We start from the raw sequence: 17,500 nt of genomic DNA on the forward strand, positions 1-17,500 counted from the left end.
ATTAACTTTAACTTTGAAAGATCGCTACTTTTATAGCCTACATGGCATCCAACTAGCTACAATCCACCTCCGTCATATGCTACAATGTTACTATGGTTCTGCACGTCTGTATTTCAGCTTGGATGCTACGTGACAGTTCATTTAAACTTCGCAACGAGTTTGGCGAATTAATATTCAAGTGTGATACGGGAACTACTTCGAAGGTAGCAGGTTATACGAAGTTAATGGCCACCCCATTAGCCAATCAGAGAAGAGAATTCCATTGTTGAGGGAGATAACTCTAAATAAATGCTACTTGTGCTTATGTGTGCTTTGTGTTTGTGCTCTGCACTTGGATGCAATAATTCTGCCGGGAGGTTGCAGTGAAAACAAGGCATGCATCGTCACTGATTTGGGAATTTTACTAATAAAGTAAGCGGAATGGAATCAGTACGGAAGCGTACATAAAAAGACGCAATGAATAGATTGATGCGGTGATGTCGACATGGTAAAAGTGGTGGGGGTCCAAACTTACAATAAAGTGATTTCCTGTGTATCAGCCACATTGTGTATAAGACTCGGGACAGTGTTTTAAGTTAAAAGAAACAAACCATGTTAATACCATATTAACTGCTCCTTTGTATTAACCTCATAGCTGAATGAATTTTGCAAAATCAATGTACAAGCCGCGGCTAATAGTTGGGAAATGACGGTATTAAAAGTGAGTGGGTCCTGTCCCATCCTCATATAATGGCTCTGACCCGACGCTCTTTTCCATGGGAATTACAGGAATTAACAGGAATAAATGGTAATACACTGGACATGTTTAATATGGCAAGTTATATATAACAGAGACCTAAATGTAGTTGAAAAAACCCCATCTTGCAGCATAATATTGTAAGGTTAAAACTTTACCGGAAGTTTTCCGCCCCTTTGCAACCCTAATCCGATGCCAAGCTAGCTTTCCCACCTGTTCCTCATAGCTGAATAAATTTAGCAAAATCAATGTATAAACCGCAGCTAATAGTTGGGAACTAACGGTATTAGAAGTGAGTGGGTCCTGTCCCATCCTCATACTGTATAATGGCTCTGAGCCGCGCCATGCTCTGCTCTCGCACCTGTTCCTCCAGGCAGCGCACCCTCTGGCGGTGGGCCTTCTCCCGGGCCTCCAGCGCGCGCTCCGTCTGCAGCTGGGCCCCGCGCAGCCGCTCCGTCTCCTGCTCCAGCTCCTGACGGTGCCGCACCGTCACCTCCAGCAGACGCTGCGACTGCGAGTGCTCCAGGTGCGAAATCTGAGCCTGGACACACACACACACACACACACACACACAAAAAAAAAAAACACAGATATGGAACGTAGATACACACTCCACACACACACACAAACACAAACACACACATGGAACACGAACGCACGCACGCGCACACACACACACACACACACACACACACACACACACACACGGTAAGCGACACACACATATACACTAACATAGTTTGCATCTTCTAGGTACGACAATCTGTTAGGGAACTATGGTATAGTTTCCAGAGTGACTGACACACTGTTTTCCATAAGGCTCGTGCCATATGCTGTATCCTCCTGAAAATGATCTAATTACCTGCCTATTTGTAGGTCAATACACACTCAGGCTTCATCTCTCCCTCTACTCCTGCTCACCTGTAGAGTGTGTGTGTGTGTGTGTGTGTGTGTGTGTGTGTGTGTGTGTGTCTCTCCCTCTCCTGCTCACCTGACACCTGTAGTGTGTGGGTGTGTGTGTATCTCTCCCTCTCCTCCTGCTCACCTGTAGTGTGTGAGTGTGTGTGTGGGCATCAGTGATTTCCTCCTGCAGGGTGTGTGTGGTCTGCTCCAGCTGCTCCCGCTCACGGCTCCAAGACAGAGCCTCCTCCTCTAGTCGCCTCCTGTCATGTTCCACCTAGACACGCACACACCCACATACACACACACACACACACACAGGCATGCCCACACACACACACACACACATACACACACACACACACACACACACACGCATGTAAAGATCCAAACATAAGTATGGAACTGCAAGCATAAAAACACACAAACAAACACACACATACACACAGACCTGCACTACAACAGTATGCACTGTACTGGACTACTGAGGGCCACTACGTGTAACCCAAGCAAGAAAAACACACACAACAACAAAAACCCTCCACCCCCCAAGTCCCACAAAACCCAAGTCATGAACCTGAGAGAAGTTTCTAGCCAATCTGGCCACTATTAAGACAGTCACACGGCACAGAGGCACAGAGGCATGGGAGGCATTGAAGAGTACGAGAGCTCAAGTGCCCCCAGTAGAGGGAGAGGACATGCTGTGCGGGGGGGCATTATCAACACACAGGCCAACTCTCCAGCACGCGGGGGCACTCAGAACAGAAACTAGTCCCAGAGAGATGGAATGCGTTAGAGAAGAGAGATGCTTATGGCCATCTTGGATGCACCACAGAGGGGGCAAACCAGGGGCCGCCGCACAACTACCGATTAAAACCGATCCATGTGAGAGAAGAGGGAAGCGAACAGAACAGAATGGAATCAGACTAAACTGAAGCCAGGGTGAGTTTAATGTGATCCAAGCCGATTCATAGCGAGCCCATTCAGATTCAGCCGGGCCAGCTGGACTGAGCCTGAAACAGGCCATGGGGGAACGGGTAACATCAAACCAGACCTGCACACACCAGGAAAGAAGGCCCTCCACTCTACAGCCCAACCTCCAACACCACCACCCCACCCCACCCGACGCAGCTCAAGCCAATAACCCAGTCCACACCCATGCAAACCTGAACCAGATGCCTCAAATACCAACTGCCCCCCCCCCCCCCCCACCCCATCCCACCCCACCCATCACCTCCCCACAGCAGCACTTCATACCTTCTCCAGGGTCTTCCTCAGCGAGGCCCTGTCTTTGCCCAGGCGGCTCATCCCTCTCTCCAGGTCGGCCTTCTCGGCCTCCAGCCTCTGGAGCGAGGCCTGCAGGCCGGCCACGCGTCCCTGGAGCTCCCCCTTGTCCTTCTGGAGCCGTCTGGAGTCCTCCAGGGCCTCCTGCTCCCCTTCCTGCCTCTGTCTCAGGGCCTGAGAGGGGAGAAATAAAACAAGCAACCCCTCCGACGCCGCCAAACAGTCGGGGAGAGAGAGCAAGGGGACATCTTAGCGAGAAATACTGTGCCGGAGCCGAACCTCGAGTGGCTTTATCGTCAGATCTACGACCACAAAAGGGAGAAAAGCAAACAATCTCGGAGAAACGCTGCGTTCGAGTTCAAACTGAAATCTAGGTTCAAGTTCAAGTGGTTTGTCATCTACACATTAAACAGACGTTGCACTGTGCAGAGACATTCTAACTCGCGTGGGTCCCTCTTGATGGACACAGAACAGACCCAAGGATTTTGTCAAGGAGAAGCACAATGTGACAGTCTAAACGAGCATCATACAAAAAGCATTTTCTCACAATCGAACAATTTGTCATCTTCCTTCTAAACAATTTGCTCCGATTCTGATCACACAAAATTTCACACAAAATTTCATCATGGACTACATGGCATGTCATGGCATGACGTTTTGTTTTGTTCGAAATGCTTTGTTTTGCTTTTGTTTTGGGGCTTGGCCGATTTCGCACTGGACAGATATCGAACGTTTCGCTTTGTTCTGCTTTTGTTGTTTCCCACCATCATTTCCAAATGTGTCTCTACGCAGAGCAGATCTGAGAGGCCAGCTCATCTCGGTGCCATGTGCCAAGCTCTGGTTTTGCTAAGCGGTTCCAACCCCCCTCAAAGACAACTGCATCCAACAACCCATTTAAGTTGAGGGATGCCTACAGAGCCGCACGGCTAAACTGTTGATCTAAACACAATGCTGTGGTTGCACTCTTGTGTTTGAGCTGCAGTGCAGGACTGCTACTTTTAATTGACCAAACTTTTTCCATGTAAAGTCGACTTTAAAAGCAGGATTCGTTTCATTAGTCTTCGTTAGTGCAACAAAAAAGCCTAATAAACAATAATGACCAATAAACAACATTAAACAACAAACATTCATCAACACAATGAGCTGTTCATTTCTACTCTGTAAACAGAACACGAACACGAACGCGACTATCGAGAAATGGCTCCGTGACGCGTAAAGCGAGTGTGCACATCTGCTGCGTGGCGGTCTCGACGTGGTGCCCGTGTGGTGGGTGACGCGGAGCGGAGGCTCTGGCCTCACCTCCTGCAGTGCCCGCGCCTGCTGCTCCAGCTCAGCCGCACGCAGCTCGCCGTCCTCCTGGGCTCTCTGGAGGTTCTGGGCACGCTCGGTGAGCGCGTGGCTCTGCTTCTTGCTCTCGGACAGCGCCTCACGCATCTTATCCAGCCTCTCCTGAGAAGCCACAGAAGAAACAGAGCACAGTTCACAAAAGGGTAGATCCTACTGTATGTGCTTCTGCAAACAACTGCTGCATCAACGGGAGGGGACACGCTCAAACGGACGAGGGACACCGGAGCAACACAGATATTTTCTAAGAATGACATTTTTAATGCAAGGGTGCACAGCAAGAGACTAACGTTTCCATGTTCACTACATCTTTGTCAGAGTCTGAGTCTGCAGAGAAGCACAGCACAGGTTAGAACATGGCTTAGAATGCATGTGAGAACATGGGCTAGAACACAAGCAACTGTAGGCAGCGTTGTAGAACAGATATCTGTGGCTTGGGAAAGTGCTTTCGTGCTCAAACCAACAGAGTTCAGTTCAGGGTTCTGAGTTCAGATCTTTAGTACTAAGAGGTGATACAGATCAGATGTTATTCCTGCGTTGACATGAAACATGAATTTCTCTTTTTCCTCTGCTCACTCCCTCGCTCTTCTTTCTTTCTCTCTCTTCCCCCTCTCTCTCTGTCTCTCTCTTCTTCCCTCCCTTCTGGTTGCTGCGCTCCTTGGGGGCCTTGTGGTCAGAAGCTGCAGGATTCCGCTGGCCCGGGCCGGCAGGGTCCCGTGCTTTGTCAGCGAGAGATTTACACGGAGCGCGCTCTGTTTGTGTTTGCACAGCATCTTTAAAAAGTGCGCCGGCAGGCTCCGGCCGCCCGCGGCCTCTCTGCCTCTTAAAAGCTGCTAGCGAGAGCTAACACCTCATCCATTCCCACTCCAACACCAACAGCAAAGATAATTTCTCAAAATCCCAAACTCGAGAAACGTTATGGAAGCGATGCATAAATCACTGTAAAGAAAAAACAGGCCGTAAATGAACGCAGATTATTTATTCGATTTGGAGAGTCGCAATGTAGCGTCCCTCGAGCACGAGGGCTGGTCAGGGAGGGGCGTTTCAGGAGGCTGAACGCGGGGCCAGGGATGGGAGAAGCTGCCCCGCACCATAACTCAGGCTGAGAGGTTTTGATAGCAGCGCTTGCGGGCATCATGCTACATAAACAGCCGACCGCATACGGCACACGGGGGAGCGGGGGGAACGCTCGAGGCGTGCACAACGCTATTTCCAGAAACTCATAAATATCCCCCTCTCCGACCAAGACACCACTGGCCCGGGCACGGACTGCTGGGAAACAGAGCAGCGCGTGCCATATGACCAACGACTCGCTTGGCTGTCGTAAAAGGGGCACATCCAGGCCAAGGCGATGCCACGGTCCCGTTTTGGATTACTGTGGACGGGTTGGCATCGCAGCACCAGTGAGCCATCACCTAATGCCACAGCTGTGCATCAGAACAGCAGTCTAATCAAGTTGTATTGTAGGGTCATATCCGTTATCTAAGATGGTCACATAGCAAGTAGTCAAAATACACATAGTGATAAAACATTTTTAAAAAATCAGTCATAAATTCATTGGGTCGGTTTCATGGATACATAAGTGCCTGTGTCCACCAAATGCGCTTTTTTTGCGCTGACAGCGCAAATACACATTTTATGAAGTTCAGCGTTCACAACGCTCAGCGCCCTTGGCGCAAAAAAAGCCATTGACAGTTCAACTTTTAGAACAGCGCTAGGCTTGTCAATGTCACTTACTCTCTCAATGACAAATCAAAATTGAAGAAGAGGGAAAGGAGGTTAAGGGCACCGTCAGTGCAAAAAAAAACGCATTTGGTGGTAATAGAGCCTAATGCTAGACACAGACTTAAATCATAGTTTTTCTCCATAGAAATCCAGTGAAGTCTTCTTCTAGTCCCGATCTGGGCTCCATATTAGTCTGGGCCGTGTTTCCCAGATTCATTAAGATGCTCTTAAGTGCTAAGAACTTCTTAGGAGCGCTTAGGAGACGTTCTTCAGAAGTTCTTAGCACATAAGAGCTTCTTAACGAATCTGGGAAACCCGGCCCTGATCCGCAGGGTTTGTGCTGAGTGGTGCCGTAGGGATAAACATCAGGTGTGCTGAGTGTTGCCGTGGGGACAAACATCAGGTGTGCTGAGTGTTGCCATGGGGACCAACATCAGGTGTGCTGAGTGTTACCATGGGGACCAGCATCAGGTGTGTAGAGTACCTGCAGCATGCGGCGGTCGTGCTCGCTGGCGGTCAGTGCCCTCTGCAGCTGGGCGGCCTGCTCCTGGGCGGCCCCGGCACTGGTGCTGCTCTCGCTCAGCTGCACCGACACACTCTGCAGACGCTCCCGCAGCTGGGCCTCCTGCTGCTCCCCACGAGCCACACACACCCCCAGCCGCTCCACCTCCAGCCTGAGGAGCAGGAGGAGGACCAGGGACATAGGGTGGAGAAAGGAGAGGGTAGAGGTGGAGGAGACAGAGAAAGGGATGGAGAAAGATCGACCAAAAGCAGTTTATCTAATAGTTTTATACGTTTATTCAGTTTACAATTTCAATATATTTCATAGTTTTATTTAATGACATTGCGTTTCTTCCAATATTTTCAACATTAGCGCAGGTCTTTCATGTCCTTACATTCTATCAACATTGATAGAACATACCTGAGCAGGGCGCTCCGCTCCTCGCTCTCCCCCAGCTCCCTGCGCAGGCTGGCCAGGCGCTCCTGCAGGCCGGCCACCTCCCCCTCCAGCTCGGCCACGCGCGCGCCTCCCCTCTGCACCTCCCCCTCCAGCGAGCGCTGGGACACCTCCAGCCGGCCGGCCCGCACCTCCGCCTGCTCCTGCGCCTCCTTCAGCTGCCGTCTCTCCGCCTCCCCGCGGCACTCAGACGCCTCGCTGCGCTCCAGCTTCTCCTGTGAGGGGCGGTGGGAGTGTAGCGGTTAAGGAGCTGGACTAGCGTGCAGTATCCTGAAAGTTGTAGGTTCAATTCTCGGGCTTCAACCGTTGTGCCCCTGAGCAAGGCACTTAACCCCTTATGTAAGTCACTTTGGAAAAAAAGTGCTAAATGTAATGTCCAGTTGTTTTGACCAGCGGTAGTGGCCTGTCCAGAAACTCTCCTGCAGTCCGTGTCTCTCATGGTCTTACCTGTTTCTGCATCTTCCCTCAACACTATCACAAGCATAACCAATCACCCTCTATAACCCACGAGTGTCATGCCCTCTCTACATTACCTGTGGAGTCACACCTGTCATATACGTCTCTCACCTGTCTCTGGATTTCAGATGTCTCTGATGCGGCCTCTCTCTATAGTCTCTGCATGCTTGCTGTCTCACCTGACCTGTGTCTCACCTGTGGCGTCCTCTCCTCACCTGTAGTCTCTGGGCCTCGGCCTCTGCTGCCTGCAGGCCGCTCCTCAGCGTGGCCACCTCCTCTCCCAGACTCCTCCTCTCCCTCTCCCCACGCCGGCTCACCTCCTCCTGGAGGGCCAGGGACGTCTGCGCCCCCTCCAGCCTCTCAGCCAGCTCGCGCCTCCCTGAGGTACATCACACAGTTAGATGCACACACACACACACACATCCCACAGTGTGTGATATTTGTTGATCATTTGTCATAGCTGAGAGGGCATGTGTAACCTCACCATGTGTGTGTGTGTGTGTGTGTGTGTGTGTGTAACACTCACCCTGTTCTGCATCTCTCAGGTTTTTGTGGAGCTGCTGTAGTCTGCCGTTGGCTTTGTCCTGAGCTGCTTGGAGCTCACTCACCTGACGAGTCAAGCTAAGCACCTGTGTATAGGCCTCATCCTGTGACACACACACATACACACACACACACACACACACACACACACACACACAGACAGCATCGCAGACAAATATAATAATATTCATTTAAATATATACTGAACTGTATCAGCTCTCACCTTGCAGAATATGCACAATATACAACATCAGATACATGTCTACATATACAGTATGATAACTATATCCATAATATAGGAAATATGTATGCAAATTCATCAAATTGGTGAAAATGGGCACTGGTCAGAATTTCATTTTCTTCAAGGCAGTAATCAAACCATTTGTGTATTTGGTCTCCCTCTTCCTGATGTCTGAGGAGTGAGTGTTACTCTAAGTGTGATGTGTGTGAGTGTTAAGTGTGTGAAGTGTGTGTGAGCAGGGATCTCACCCTGTCTCTCTGCGTGTCCCTGAGCTCCAGCTGGAAGCTACGCAGGGCCGTGTGCAGTGTGTCCAGGCCCAGCTCCAGCTCCTCGTCTCCCCCACGGCCAGGGGACAGAGAGCGGCCACTGGGAGAACCACTGGGGCTCAGTCCCTCCAGGCTGCCCTCACCACCTGTGGCAGAGTGACCAGTGACGTATTGTGAACTGATACACACACATAAGCCTCTCTCTCTCTCTCTCTCTCCCTTTTTTGTCGACAATTTGTTTTTGAAGACACAAGGTGCCATCAACCCCTGACCTTTGACAGGAGAGCGAGCTCCCCAGGGAGAGGGGCTCCGACCCCTGGCCGTGCGGGTGGGTGACCTCCCGGAGCGCCCGATCCCCAGGGTCCTCCTCAGGGCTGACTCCAGGCCGGCCAGCCTGTGCTCCAGCGCGCGGCGGGCGGCTTCCCCCTGGCCCACCTGCTCCTCCAGTCCCGTAGCCTGCCCCTCGGCCAGGCTGGCCCGCAGGCCCTGCTCTCTGGCCTGGGCCTGGGCCTGGCGCAGGGCCTCCTCCAGACGGGCCGTCTCCTCGCGCTGCCGCCGCTGGCTCTCCTGGAGGGCGCTGTCGCGCTGGTGCTGCGCCTCCCTGGCGGCCGCCTCCACCTCCTCCTGCTCAGCCACACGCCGCTGCAGCACCGAGCACTGGGGGACCAGGCAAACAGGGTGGGCCTTAATAGCAATGCATGGAGCCTATATACTGTATATATATGTACAGTATATACAGTATATAGGATATATCAGAGGTGGAAAAGTCTGCATCAGAAAGTAAAAGTCCAACTATGTATTGGGTCTACCACAGGTGATTTCTCCATCTAGCTGCTCTACCTGGCTGAAGAGTTGTGCTAATTCAAATCAGCTGGTTTAAGTGAATGGTTGGCACAGATGTGTGGTAGGACTTTTACTTTCTGAAGCTGGACTTGTCCACCTCTGATATACTGTATATCCACAGTCTACATGATTGTGGATTGGGGAGAGTTGTGGTAAGTTATAGAGCCACATCCCCTCCCTGGGAATTGGAGACTCAGGCCAGCTGTGCTGCACATCCCCAAAGAGACCCTGTGACCTTAAAGTTATCCTTCATCCACCGGTGCATCGGTTCTTCTGTCCATATTACCATCACTGAACCACACTGGCAGAATAACACTAAGACGTACGGAATCCTACTGTTCCTGATACAAACATGGGCGTACACTGTCACTGCTCTTATCGCCATGGTGAAGCATTTCTCTCATGCTTTGGAATGGAAACATGCTCCGCTCCATGTAACGGTGGTTGAATGAGATCTGAGTATTACTCCACCAAGTGAATCACGCACACGGCCACACTTCCCAGAACGATGTTTAAATTATTATGCGCGCATCATGATCGTAACACCACATTTATTGCTCCGTGATTCATCTGGCCATGTTCTCAATTTGCCATAGAGGTCATGGTTAGAGGGGGTGGGGGGGGGGTGTAGTTGGGTCAGACGCCATGGTGGGCACCCTCCATATGTGATGATATCTCACAAAACATTAACCTTAACAATCACGTATAAAACCAAACAGTGTTCAGAATTGTTGTTGCAGGTAAGATGAAAGTGAAAGGGGCAGCATATAAAAGTCTTATCCAGATGTTTGAGATTTACCAACAGTTAGCAGCAATGCCAGCTCTTAAAGGCCAAGCCTGATATCCAGCAAAGTGCTAACATGTAACATGCCCCGATATAGAACTGAATTGTGTTCAGATGGGAGTTAACAAGCTGAAGCCCAACAAGCACGAAAGGCCGCCTCATACAGATATGCACGGAGAGAGAGAGAGAGGGGGGGGGAGAGAGAAAGAGAGAGAGAGAGAGAGAGAGAAAGAGAAAGAGAGAGAGAGAGAGAGAGAGAGAGATCTGCTGCGGGAGGTTTGCCCCTGTCACTGTTGCCCTTGTCATGCTTTGGGGTTTTTGAAGGGTTTTGGCCGTGGGAAAACAGTCTTTGTGGAAAGCACAAACCCACTTGCGCACACACACACACGTGCACGCACACACACACATACACACACACACACACACACACACGTGCGCACACACACACACACACACACACACACACAGTCACTCCAGCTGAACTGTTCGGGGAGGGAAGTGTTGGGTGTGGAGAGGAAAGGCAGTCTTGCTCCAGGCACAGATGACCTTGCTGACACTGATTCAGATACTGCATGCGGTTGCCTTGATAACAAACACACTCGACCACAGCAATATATACTGTACATACCACGCACAAACATATACATTATATGCTGGTCATTGTTGTATTTGGTCAGTTTGTGATAAAGCATTGACCAGAACTGAACAAATGTCTTTTTTTATTGCAGTGGTGGGAGAGAAATATGAGCTAGATGATGTGTTTTGTTGTTGTAATAACATTTGATGTTTCCAGGCGGACAAACTGCACAGATGAACTGGAACAGGACCACACCCTAGCATTACAAACATCATGTTAATTGGCTTAATCTCCACACAATTAACATTGTTGCAGAACTTTAACCTTGAATCAGTCAAACATCGGCTCTGAACTTTTGAAGCTGAGTTGAATTGATGACCACAGACACTGATAACAGTTGCCTACACCCTCAACAGTCCCGGTTCTTTAATAAAGAAGCCGTGCTTTAATTATAATCTTCCCTCATGGGAGGGAGGGGATGCAAAGTTGAGGATGGTGAATACAGGTCACGGAGGCTCCAGTTCAAAACATTTACATTACAGTTTTTCTCAGTCGACTTGGTGCAGCTCTCGTATCATTATTAACAACTGCACAACAGTCGAAAACAATTTGTGCAAACTGCATCGCACAGTGTATTAGCTGCAAGAGGAAAATATCAATGCCAATCATTATGTAAGTGCCACCATAATGAACAGTTGCCGAGTCACTGTTAGTAAAAACGTAGTTAAAACGCTTAGCCATGTTGTAAATATAACAATTTGCTATGCACATATTTCTTATGAAAATGCATAAACTTCTGTCTGGTTTACATAAATTTCAACAGTAAAAAGTTATGCATTACTGTACGTGGGCAATTGCTGGAGACAGGATTTATATTTACTGTTTGTACTGTGCTGTAGCCAGACCATGTAATTCATTATCATACATGGACAAAAGACCGGACTGTTTTACAGTACAGCAGCTTTTTCCAAAAATTATACTTCACAGATTAAACATGACAAGTGGTTTGACACTTTTGTATATGACTCAAGCAATGAAGTAATGTGTAAATGTTTTGGAGGGAATGACTATTAAACTGAGAACCTGTTTAATGTATTTTGACCGACATGACATTAGCAATTGATCATTTTGATTTTAATTCTGATCTGAGAACTGCACCAAAGCCACTGAGAAAAACTGAAATATGCTGCTGATGTTCTTCACAGTAGATTTCAGTAGAATGCTGATTTAAACACCTTCTGAGTTGAATCATGATAAACTGGGAATGCTGTCTATGTTCGTCTGTCTGTCTGTCACAGCTGTGCGTTTGAAAGTTATGTGCTGTAACTGAAAGTTGCCTGTTTCAGGACCTTTGTGCAGGAGTTGACCAGACTCCAGTCCAAGAAGTCCGTCAGAACTGGTGATCTAAGAGCTGCGTGGCCAAACTCTCTAGGTGCGGCCACAAGCTGTGTGCTCTGTTTGGAGGTTGTGCAACCACATCCTGATCATCTGGTCACATCTGACTCATGAGCCACGATCCGTGTCATCATAAAAAAACGCTCCGTTCAACTCTAATTGCTCTGAGTCCATTTACATCAAGCAATTATCAAAAATAACATTTTCACACTTCTTTTTTTCCCACAGTGTATACCACACGGGAGTGAGGCCACCGGTTTCAAGTCGGCGTGCTGTAACGGTGAACTCAACGCACCTCCTTGATGGCCGCCTCTCGGCCCGCCTCGCTCTCCAGGAGCCTCTGTCGGAGGGCGAAGGCCTCCCTGCGGGCCTCCTCCTCGCGCTGCTCCTCCTGGGCCACGCGCGCCTGCAGCTCCCCCAGCTCCTGGCTCCGGCTGGACACCTCCCCCTCCAGGCTCTTCACCTGACCGGGCCACACAGACACTTAAACACATCCGCAGTCTCCCACAAGTGAGATCTGGCTCTTAACACTGGCAAATGCGGAGGTGCTAACATCTGCAAACAGACACACCAAAGACCAGACCCAGAGGCCATTTTGACATATTTCTAAATATGTCACTTCCAATTAGTGGTGAATTCCATCTGGTGGGTCGGTTTTCCAAATTCTACATTGTGATTTATGAATCTTTGTTGACACATGAAATCATGAAGCTTTCCTCTGCTCCATGTAACGTAACATCTCCTTAGCATGCTCAACAAAGTGGTCTGATTACAGTAAGAAACACGTGAACGCTGATAGATCAATGCTACAGCTATGACATGCAATACTGCTGTATCTCCCAATGGTTCAATCTCCTTCTCCAGTGACCAGGTGTGCAGTAGCTCTACCTGTCCCCCTGCGGCCGTGCTCACCTGTCGGCGCAGCTCCTGCAGCTCACGGCGCGCCTGCAGGCGGGAGCGTTCGAGCTCGCGCAGCGTGGCCCTCAGCTTGCTGGCCTCCTGCTGGTGGGAGGACTTGCACTCCTCCAGCACGGACAGCCTCTGCTCCTTCTCCTCCAGCGACCGCTTCAGACTGGAACACAGCAACACAGGCGTTCACATGAGGAGCGTAACAACTGACCACAGACCAGTCGCTGGCCACGGAAAAGAATAACAAGGTGAAAAGAAAACATCTAAACCTGGGAAAATTATATGACATTTGGTATATAATACCATGGCTGTGATTACCTGCAGCATTACCTCAGTCTCCGGCCACGTGCCTACTGGGTGCGTTCATGAACAACTGGGAAGTGGGAGTATTCTAGAGTTTAAGGGGTGCAAGTCACACCTGAACTGGAAACTTCCCAGTTTGAAGTGGGTACTTGGGCTCCCAGGAGAATGTTTTGACATCATTCAACATGGTGAATGTTCTCACTTCAGAAGTGGGGAGTTTAGAAGTGGAAACCTTCCCAATTCCCAGCCGCATGAACACACCATACAGCCCTGTAGCTGCTACCAACGCCACTCTCACTCGTGCTATATTGTTCAATTGCAAGATGTCTGTCCTGTCGAACTTATGAGGGCAGAGCAAGAGGCTCTGTCTTTCTGAATATGTCAGGAGGGTGCGCAGGAAACTTCATTCTCCTTGCTGGACGGCAGTGGCCGATGATGCCCAACCAGAGGTGGACATTCCTGGTTCCAGAGAGTAAAAGTCCTGCCATATATTATTTCTACCTGTGCACTTAACACAGGTAGTAAGGTAACACACTAATTATCTGATCTACCTGGCAGCTAATTAGGATGAGCTGGTTTACTAAATGGTTGGATCAAATACTTGGCAGGACTTTTACTCTCTGAAAACAAGATGTCCGCCTGTGTGCCCAACCTGTTGTTGTCGTTCTCGGCCCTCTTCACGCTGGCGCGCAGCTCCTGGTTGGAGGCGTGGAGGGCGTCCTTCTCGCGCCCGGCGTCCCCCAGGGCCCTCCGTAGCTCCAGGGCCTCCTGCCGCTGGGCGTCCCTCTCACTGGCACAGTCCCGCAGCTGCCGGTGCGCCTCGATCAGATCCCTTCGCCCCGCATCACGGGCCTCCTCCACCTCCTGCAGAGAGCTCCTCAACACACACAACTGAGGAGCAGAGAGAGAGAGAGAGAGAGAGAAATAGATAGACAGATAGATACAGAGATAGATAAAAAGAAATAAAGAAAGAAAGAAACAGTGAGAGAGAGGAACTTTTTTATATTCACTGTGTACATATTTTGTAGAATCATTTTTAAAACTTTGCACACATGTGCATACAGGTGCATTTGTGCATCACACATATATCAGAGAGAGAGAGAGAGAGAGAGAGAGAGAAAGAGAGCATTTGAAAAGATGAGGACAGTATAACAGAGAGAGAGAGTCCGATAGCAAGGATCCTCTTTACACTACAGCAGCAAACAGAGCAAGTGAATTTGCAGAGGTCATTCGGTTTTTGGGAAATCCAATCTAACGTCCCTTTACGCAGAAAGCAGAAAGATCTTTTTAAATAAGGTTATGTGAATTGCAGCCGCGGGGAGAGGATTTCGCCATCACACAAGAACCATGAAACAGCCTCACTCCATATCGGTACCAATAAAAACACACGGGGAACTAAAAATACACTTCAGGTCTACAGAGGGAAGTGATTAAGTGAAACAAATCAGCTGTTCAGAAGGGGGCAACGTGGAGGGGGCAATGAGTGGAGACAAGAGCCTGGGAAAGCAACGCAGAGAGTGGACGAGACTGGACACAACCAGCACAGGCAGCAGAGAGTGGACGAGACTGGACACAACCAGCACAGGCAGCAGAGAGTGGACGAGACTGGACACAACCAGCACAGGCAGCAGAGAGTGGACGAGACTGGACACAACCAGCACAGGCAGCAGAGAGTGGACGAGACTGGACACAACCAGCACAGGCAGCAGAGAGTGGACGAGACTGGACACCACCAGCACAGGCAGCAGAGAGTGGACGAGACTGGACACAACCAGCACAGGCAGCAGAGAGTGATAAACTCCAGCAGTTTGGAGAAGTCTAAGGCTGGACTTGGGAGGATCAGTCACTAGACTTTTCCATGCGAAAAAACGAAAAAGAAAAAAAAAACATGGCAGGTTATTTAGCTGAAACCCACCAAAAACCCCAAACCCACCCGTCCATTCTAGAAGCCACCGTGGCTGAGACGTGGCCGGGCCGCGGCTGTCATTTTCCCACTCGCTGCAAAAGGGGGTCTGGCTCAGAGGGCCGGTTAAGGGGGCTGTGCGTGTCGACCGCGGCCAGGAATCTCAAAACACAAAATCTAAAACATGGTCAGCCTGGGAAGCCGGGGAATCGGCGGAGAACACACACATGAATATGACCTACATTCTGGTAACAGTCTGGCACCAGCTCATCATTTAATGGCAAAGAATGTTGCCACCGCAGCCAAGAATCCACATGGAGAGAATGAGAGAGGGAGAGAGAGAGAGATGGAGAGAAGTGAGAGACAGAAAAAGAGTGAGAGAGAGATTGCCGGAAGGGCCTGGCTACGGATGGGAAATGGTTGGGAAATACGCCAGGTGCTGTTGTCATGCTTCTCTACTGGGACATTGATAAACATCAGCCATCAATAGGGTGTGTGTGTGTGTATGTGTGTGTGTGTGTGTGTGTGTGTGTGTGTGTGTGTGTGTGTGTGTGTGTGTGTGTGTGTGTGTGTGTGCGCGCACATGCACTTGTCCAAGACCTATTGCAAATATGAGTATGTGGGAGAGGGAGAAAAGGAGAGGGAAGGTTTGCATATTGGCATGATGTGTTTGTGTGTGGGGGAGCATGAACGTGTGTGTGTGTGTGTGTGTGTGTGTGTGTGTGTGTGTGTGTGTGTGTGTGTGTGTGCGTGCGTGCGTGCGTGTGTGTGTGTGAATGTGGGAGAGAGGAGAATGTACAAATAGGAAAGTGTGTGTGTGTGTGTGTGTGTGTGTGTGTGTGTGTGAAGAAGCTTTTTGTTCAGAGGGCCACACAAGATGTTTTCTTCTCATAAATTCTAATGTGGGAAAAATAATCCAGTGCCATTCTAGCCCATCTCTCTTTATTTAATCTCATCAAGGGGGGCCAGGTGGAGCCAAGGGAACCAAAATGAGAGAGAGAGAGAGAGAGAGAGAGAGAGAGAGAGGGAGCAAGAGAGAGAGAGAGAGAGTGTGTGTGTATGAGAGAGAGAGACGGAGAGATACAAGAGAAAACAAGGAAGAGGAAGATAAATGGACAGTGAATTTGCGTGAGAATAAAAACAGCTCAGTAAATGGAGTAGGACAAAAACATCCAAGGCAATATTGTCTGTAAATCACGTCCGGGTTTCTGAAGCCCATAAGGAGGGGATTTTGTGGAGAAGTGAATCACTGAAACCCTAAAATGGGGTGACAGAGAGACAGAATGGAGAGAGATGGAGTGTAGGAGCAGTACGGAGGGAGGAGGGCGGACTGGGCCCAGGGGTCTTCTCTCCGGGGAGCTGAGGAGGTCACGTCCCCTCGGAGTCGGACTCCTCGCTCGCTGCTGCAAAACAAACACAGCGCCACCCGCTTGTTTACGTAGCAGCTCGACCCCGACTTGCTACGATGCCCAATCTTCCTTCGGTCGCTTTCTAAACCTCCCTCCACCACACCACCCACACTCCCTCTCTCTCTCCCTCCCTCTCTATCTCTCTCTCTCTATCTCTCTCTCTCGCTCTCTCTCTCTCGCTGACACACACAGATACACAAATGTGTGTACACAAAGTCTCGCCATTCTCAGCTTCACTCTTAGTCATTTTCCTTTACAGTTTATGGAAACGACCGCTGTTAGCGTTGTTTAAAAACACACCTAAACACTAACAGTGGCCTGCACACACACCTACACACTAACACACACTAACACACCAACACCTACACACTAACACACTAACACACCTGCACACACCAACACACTCACAGTGGCCTACACACACCTACAGTAAACACTAACAGTGACCTGCACACACCAACACACTCACAGTGGCCTGCACACACCTACACACTCACAGTGGCCTGCACACACCTACAGTAAACACTCACAGTGGCCTTCACACACCTACACACTCACAGTGGCCTGCACACACCAACACACTAACAGTGGCCTGCACACACCAACACACTCACAGTGGCCTGCACACACCAACACACTAACAGTGGCCTGCACACACCAACACACTAACAGTGGCCTGCACACACCAACACACTCACAGTGGCCTGCACACACCAACACACTAACAGTGGCCTGCACACACCAACACACTAACAGTGGCCTGCACACACCAACACACTCACAATGGCCTGCACACTCCAACACACTCACAGTGGCCTGCACACTCCAACACACTAACAGTGGCCTGCACACACCAACACACTAACAGTGGCCTGCACACAAGCTGGTGAGAAGACTAAAGGGACAGAGTTCCCATCTGATTCC

At 49.8% G+C, this 17,500-nt stretch overlaps 1 protein-coding gene across 1 annotated transcript in view; it reads right to left on the minus strand.

Moving 5' to 3' along the window:
- crocc2 (ciliary rootlet coiled-coil, rootletin family member 2) overlaps window positions 1–17,500 on the minus strand; it is a 71,184-nt gene that overhangs the window by 2,366 nt on the left and 51,318 nt on the right. Inside the window, exons 25-37 of the mRNA XM_062555334.1 lie at window positions 13,917–14,140; window positions 12,965–13,124; window positions 12,348–12,515; window positions 8,726–9,110; window positions 8,436–8,599; window positions 7,930–8,050; window positions 7,619–7,782; window positions 6,912–7,162; window positions 6,474–6,663; window positions 4,220–4,369; window positions 2,894–3,094; window positions 1,782–1,913; window positions 1,098–1,277 (exon numbers count right to left, since the gene is read on the minus strand). Of these exons, the coding sequence (XP_062411318.1) occupies window positions 1,098–1,277; window positions 1,782–1,913; window positions 2,894–3,094; window positions 4,220–4,369; window positions 6,474–6,663; window positions 6,912–7,162; window positions 7,619–7,782; window positions 7,930–8,050; window positions 8,436–8,599; window positions 8,726–9,110; window positions 12,348–12,515; window positions 12,965–13,124; window positions 13,917–14,140 (2,490 nt within the window). The remainder of the gene's footprint in view (window positions 1–1,097; window positions 1,278–1,781; window positions 1,914–2,893; window positions 3,095–4,219; window positions 4,370–6,473; window positions 6,664–6,911; window positions 7,163–7,618; window positions 7,783–7,929; window positions 8,051–8,435; window positions 8,600–8,725; window positions 9,111–12,347; window positions 12,516–12,964; window positions 13,125–13,916; window positions 14,141–17,500) is intronic.

The sequence above is a fragment of the Sardina pilchardus genome, chromosome 15 (genome assembly GCF_963854185.1).
Source record: "Sardina pilchardus chromosome 15, fSarPil1.1, whole genome shotgun sequence".
In the NCBI taxonomy this organism is placed as follows: Eukaryota; Metazoa; Chordata; class Actinopteri; order Clupeiformes; family Clupeidae; genus Sardina; species Sardina pilchardus.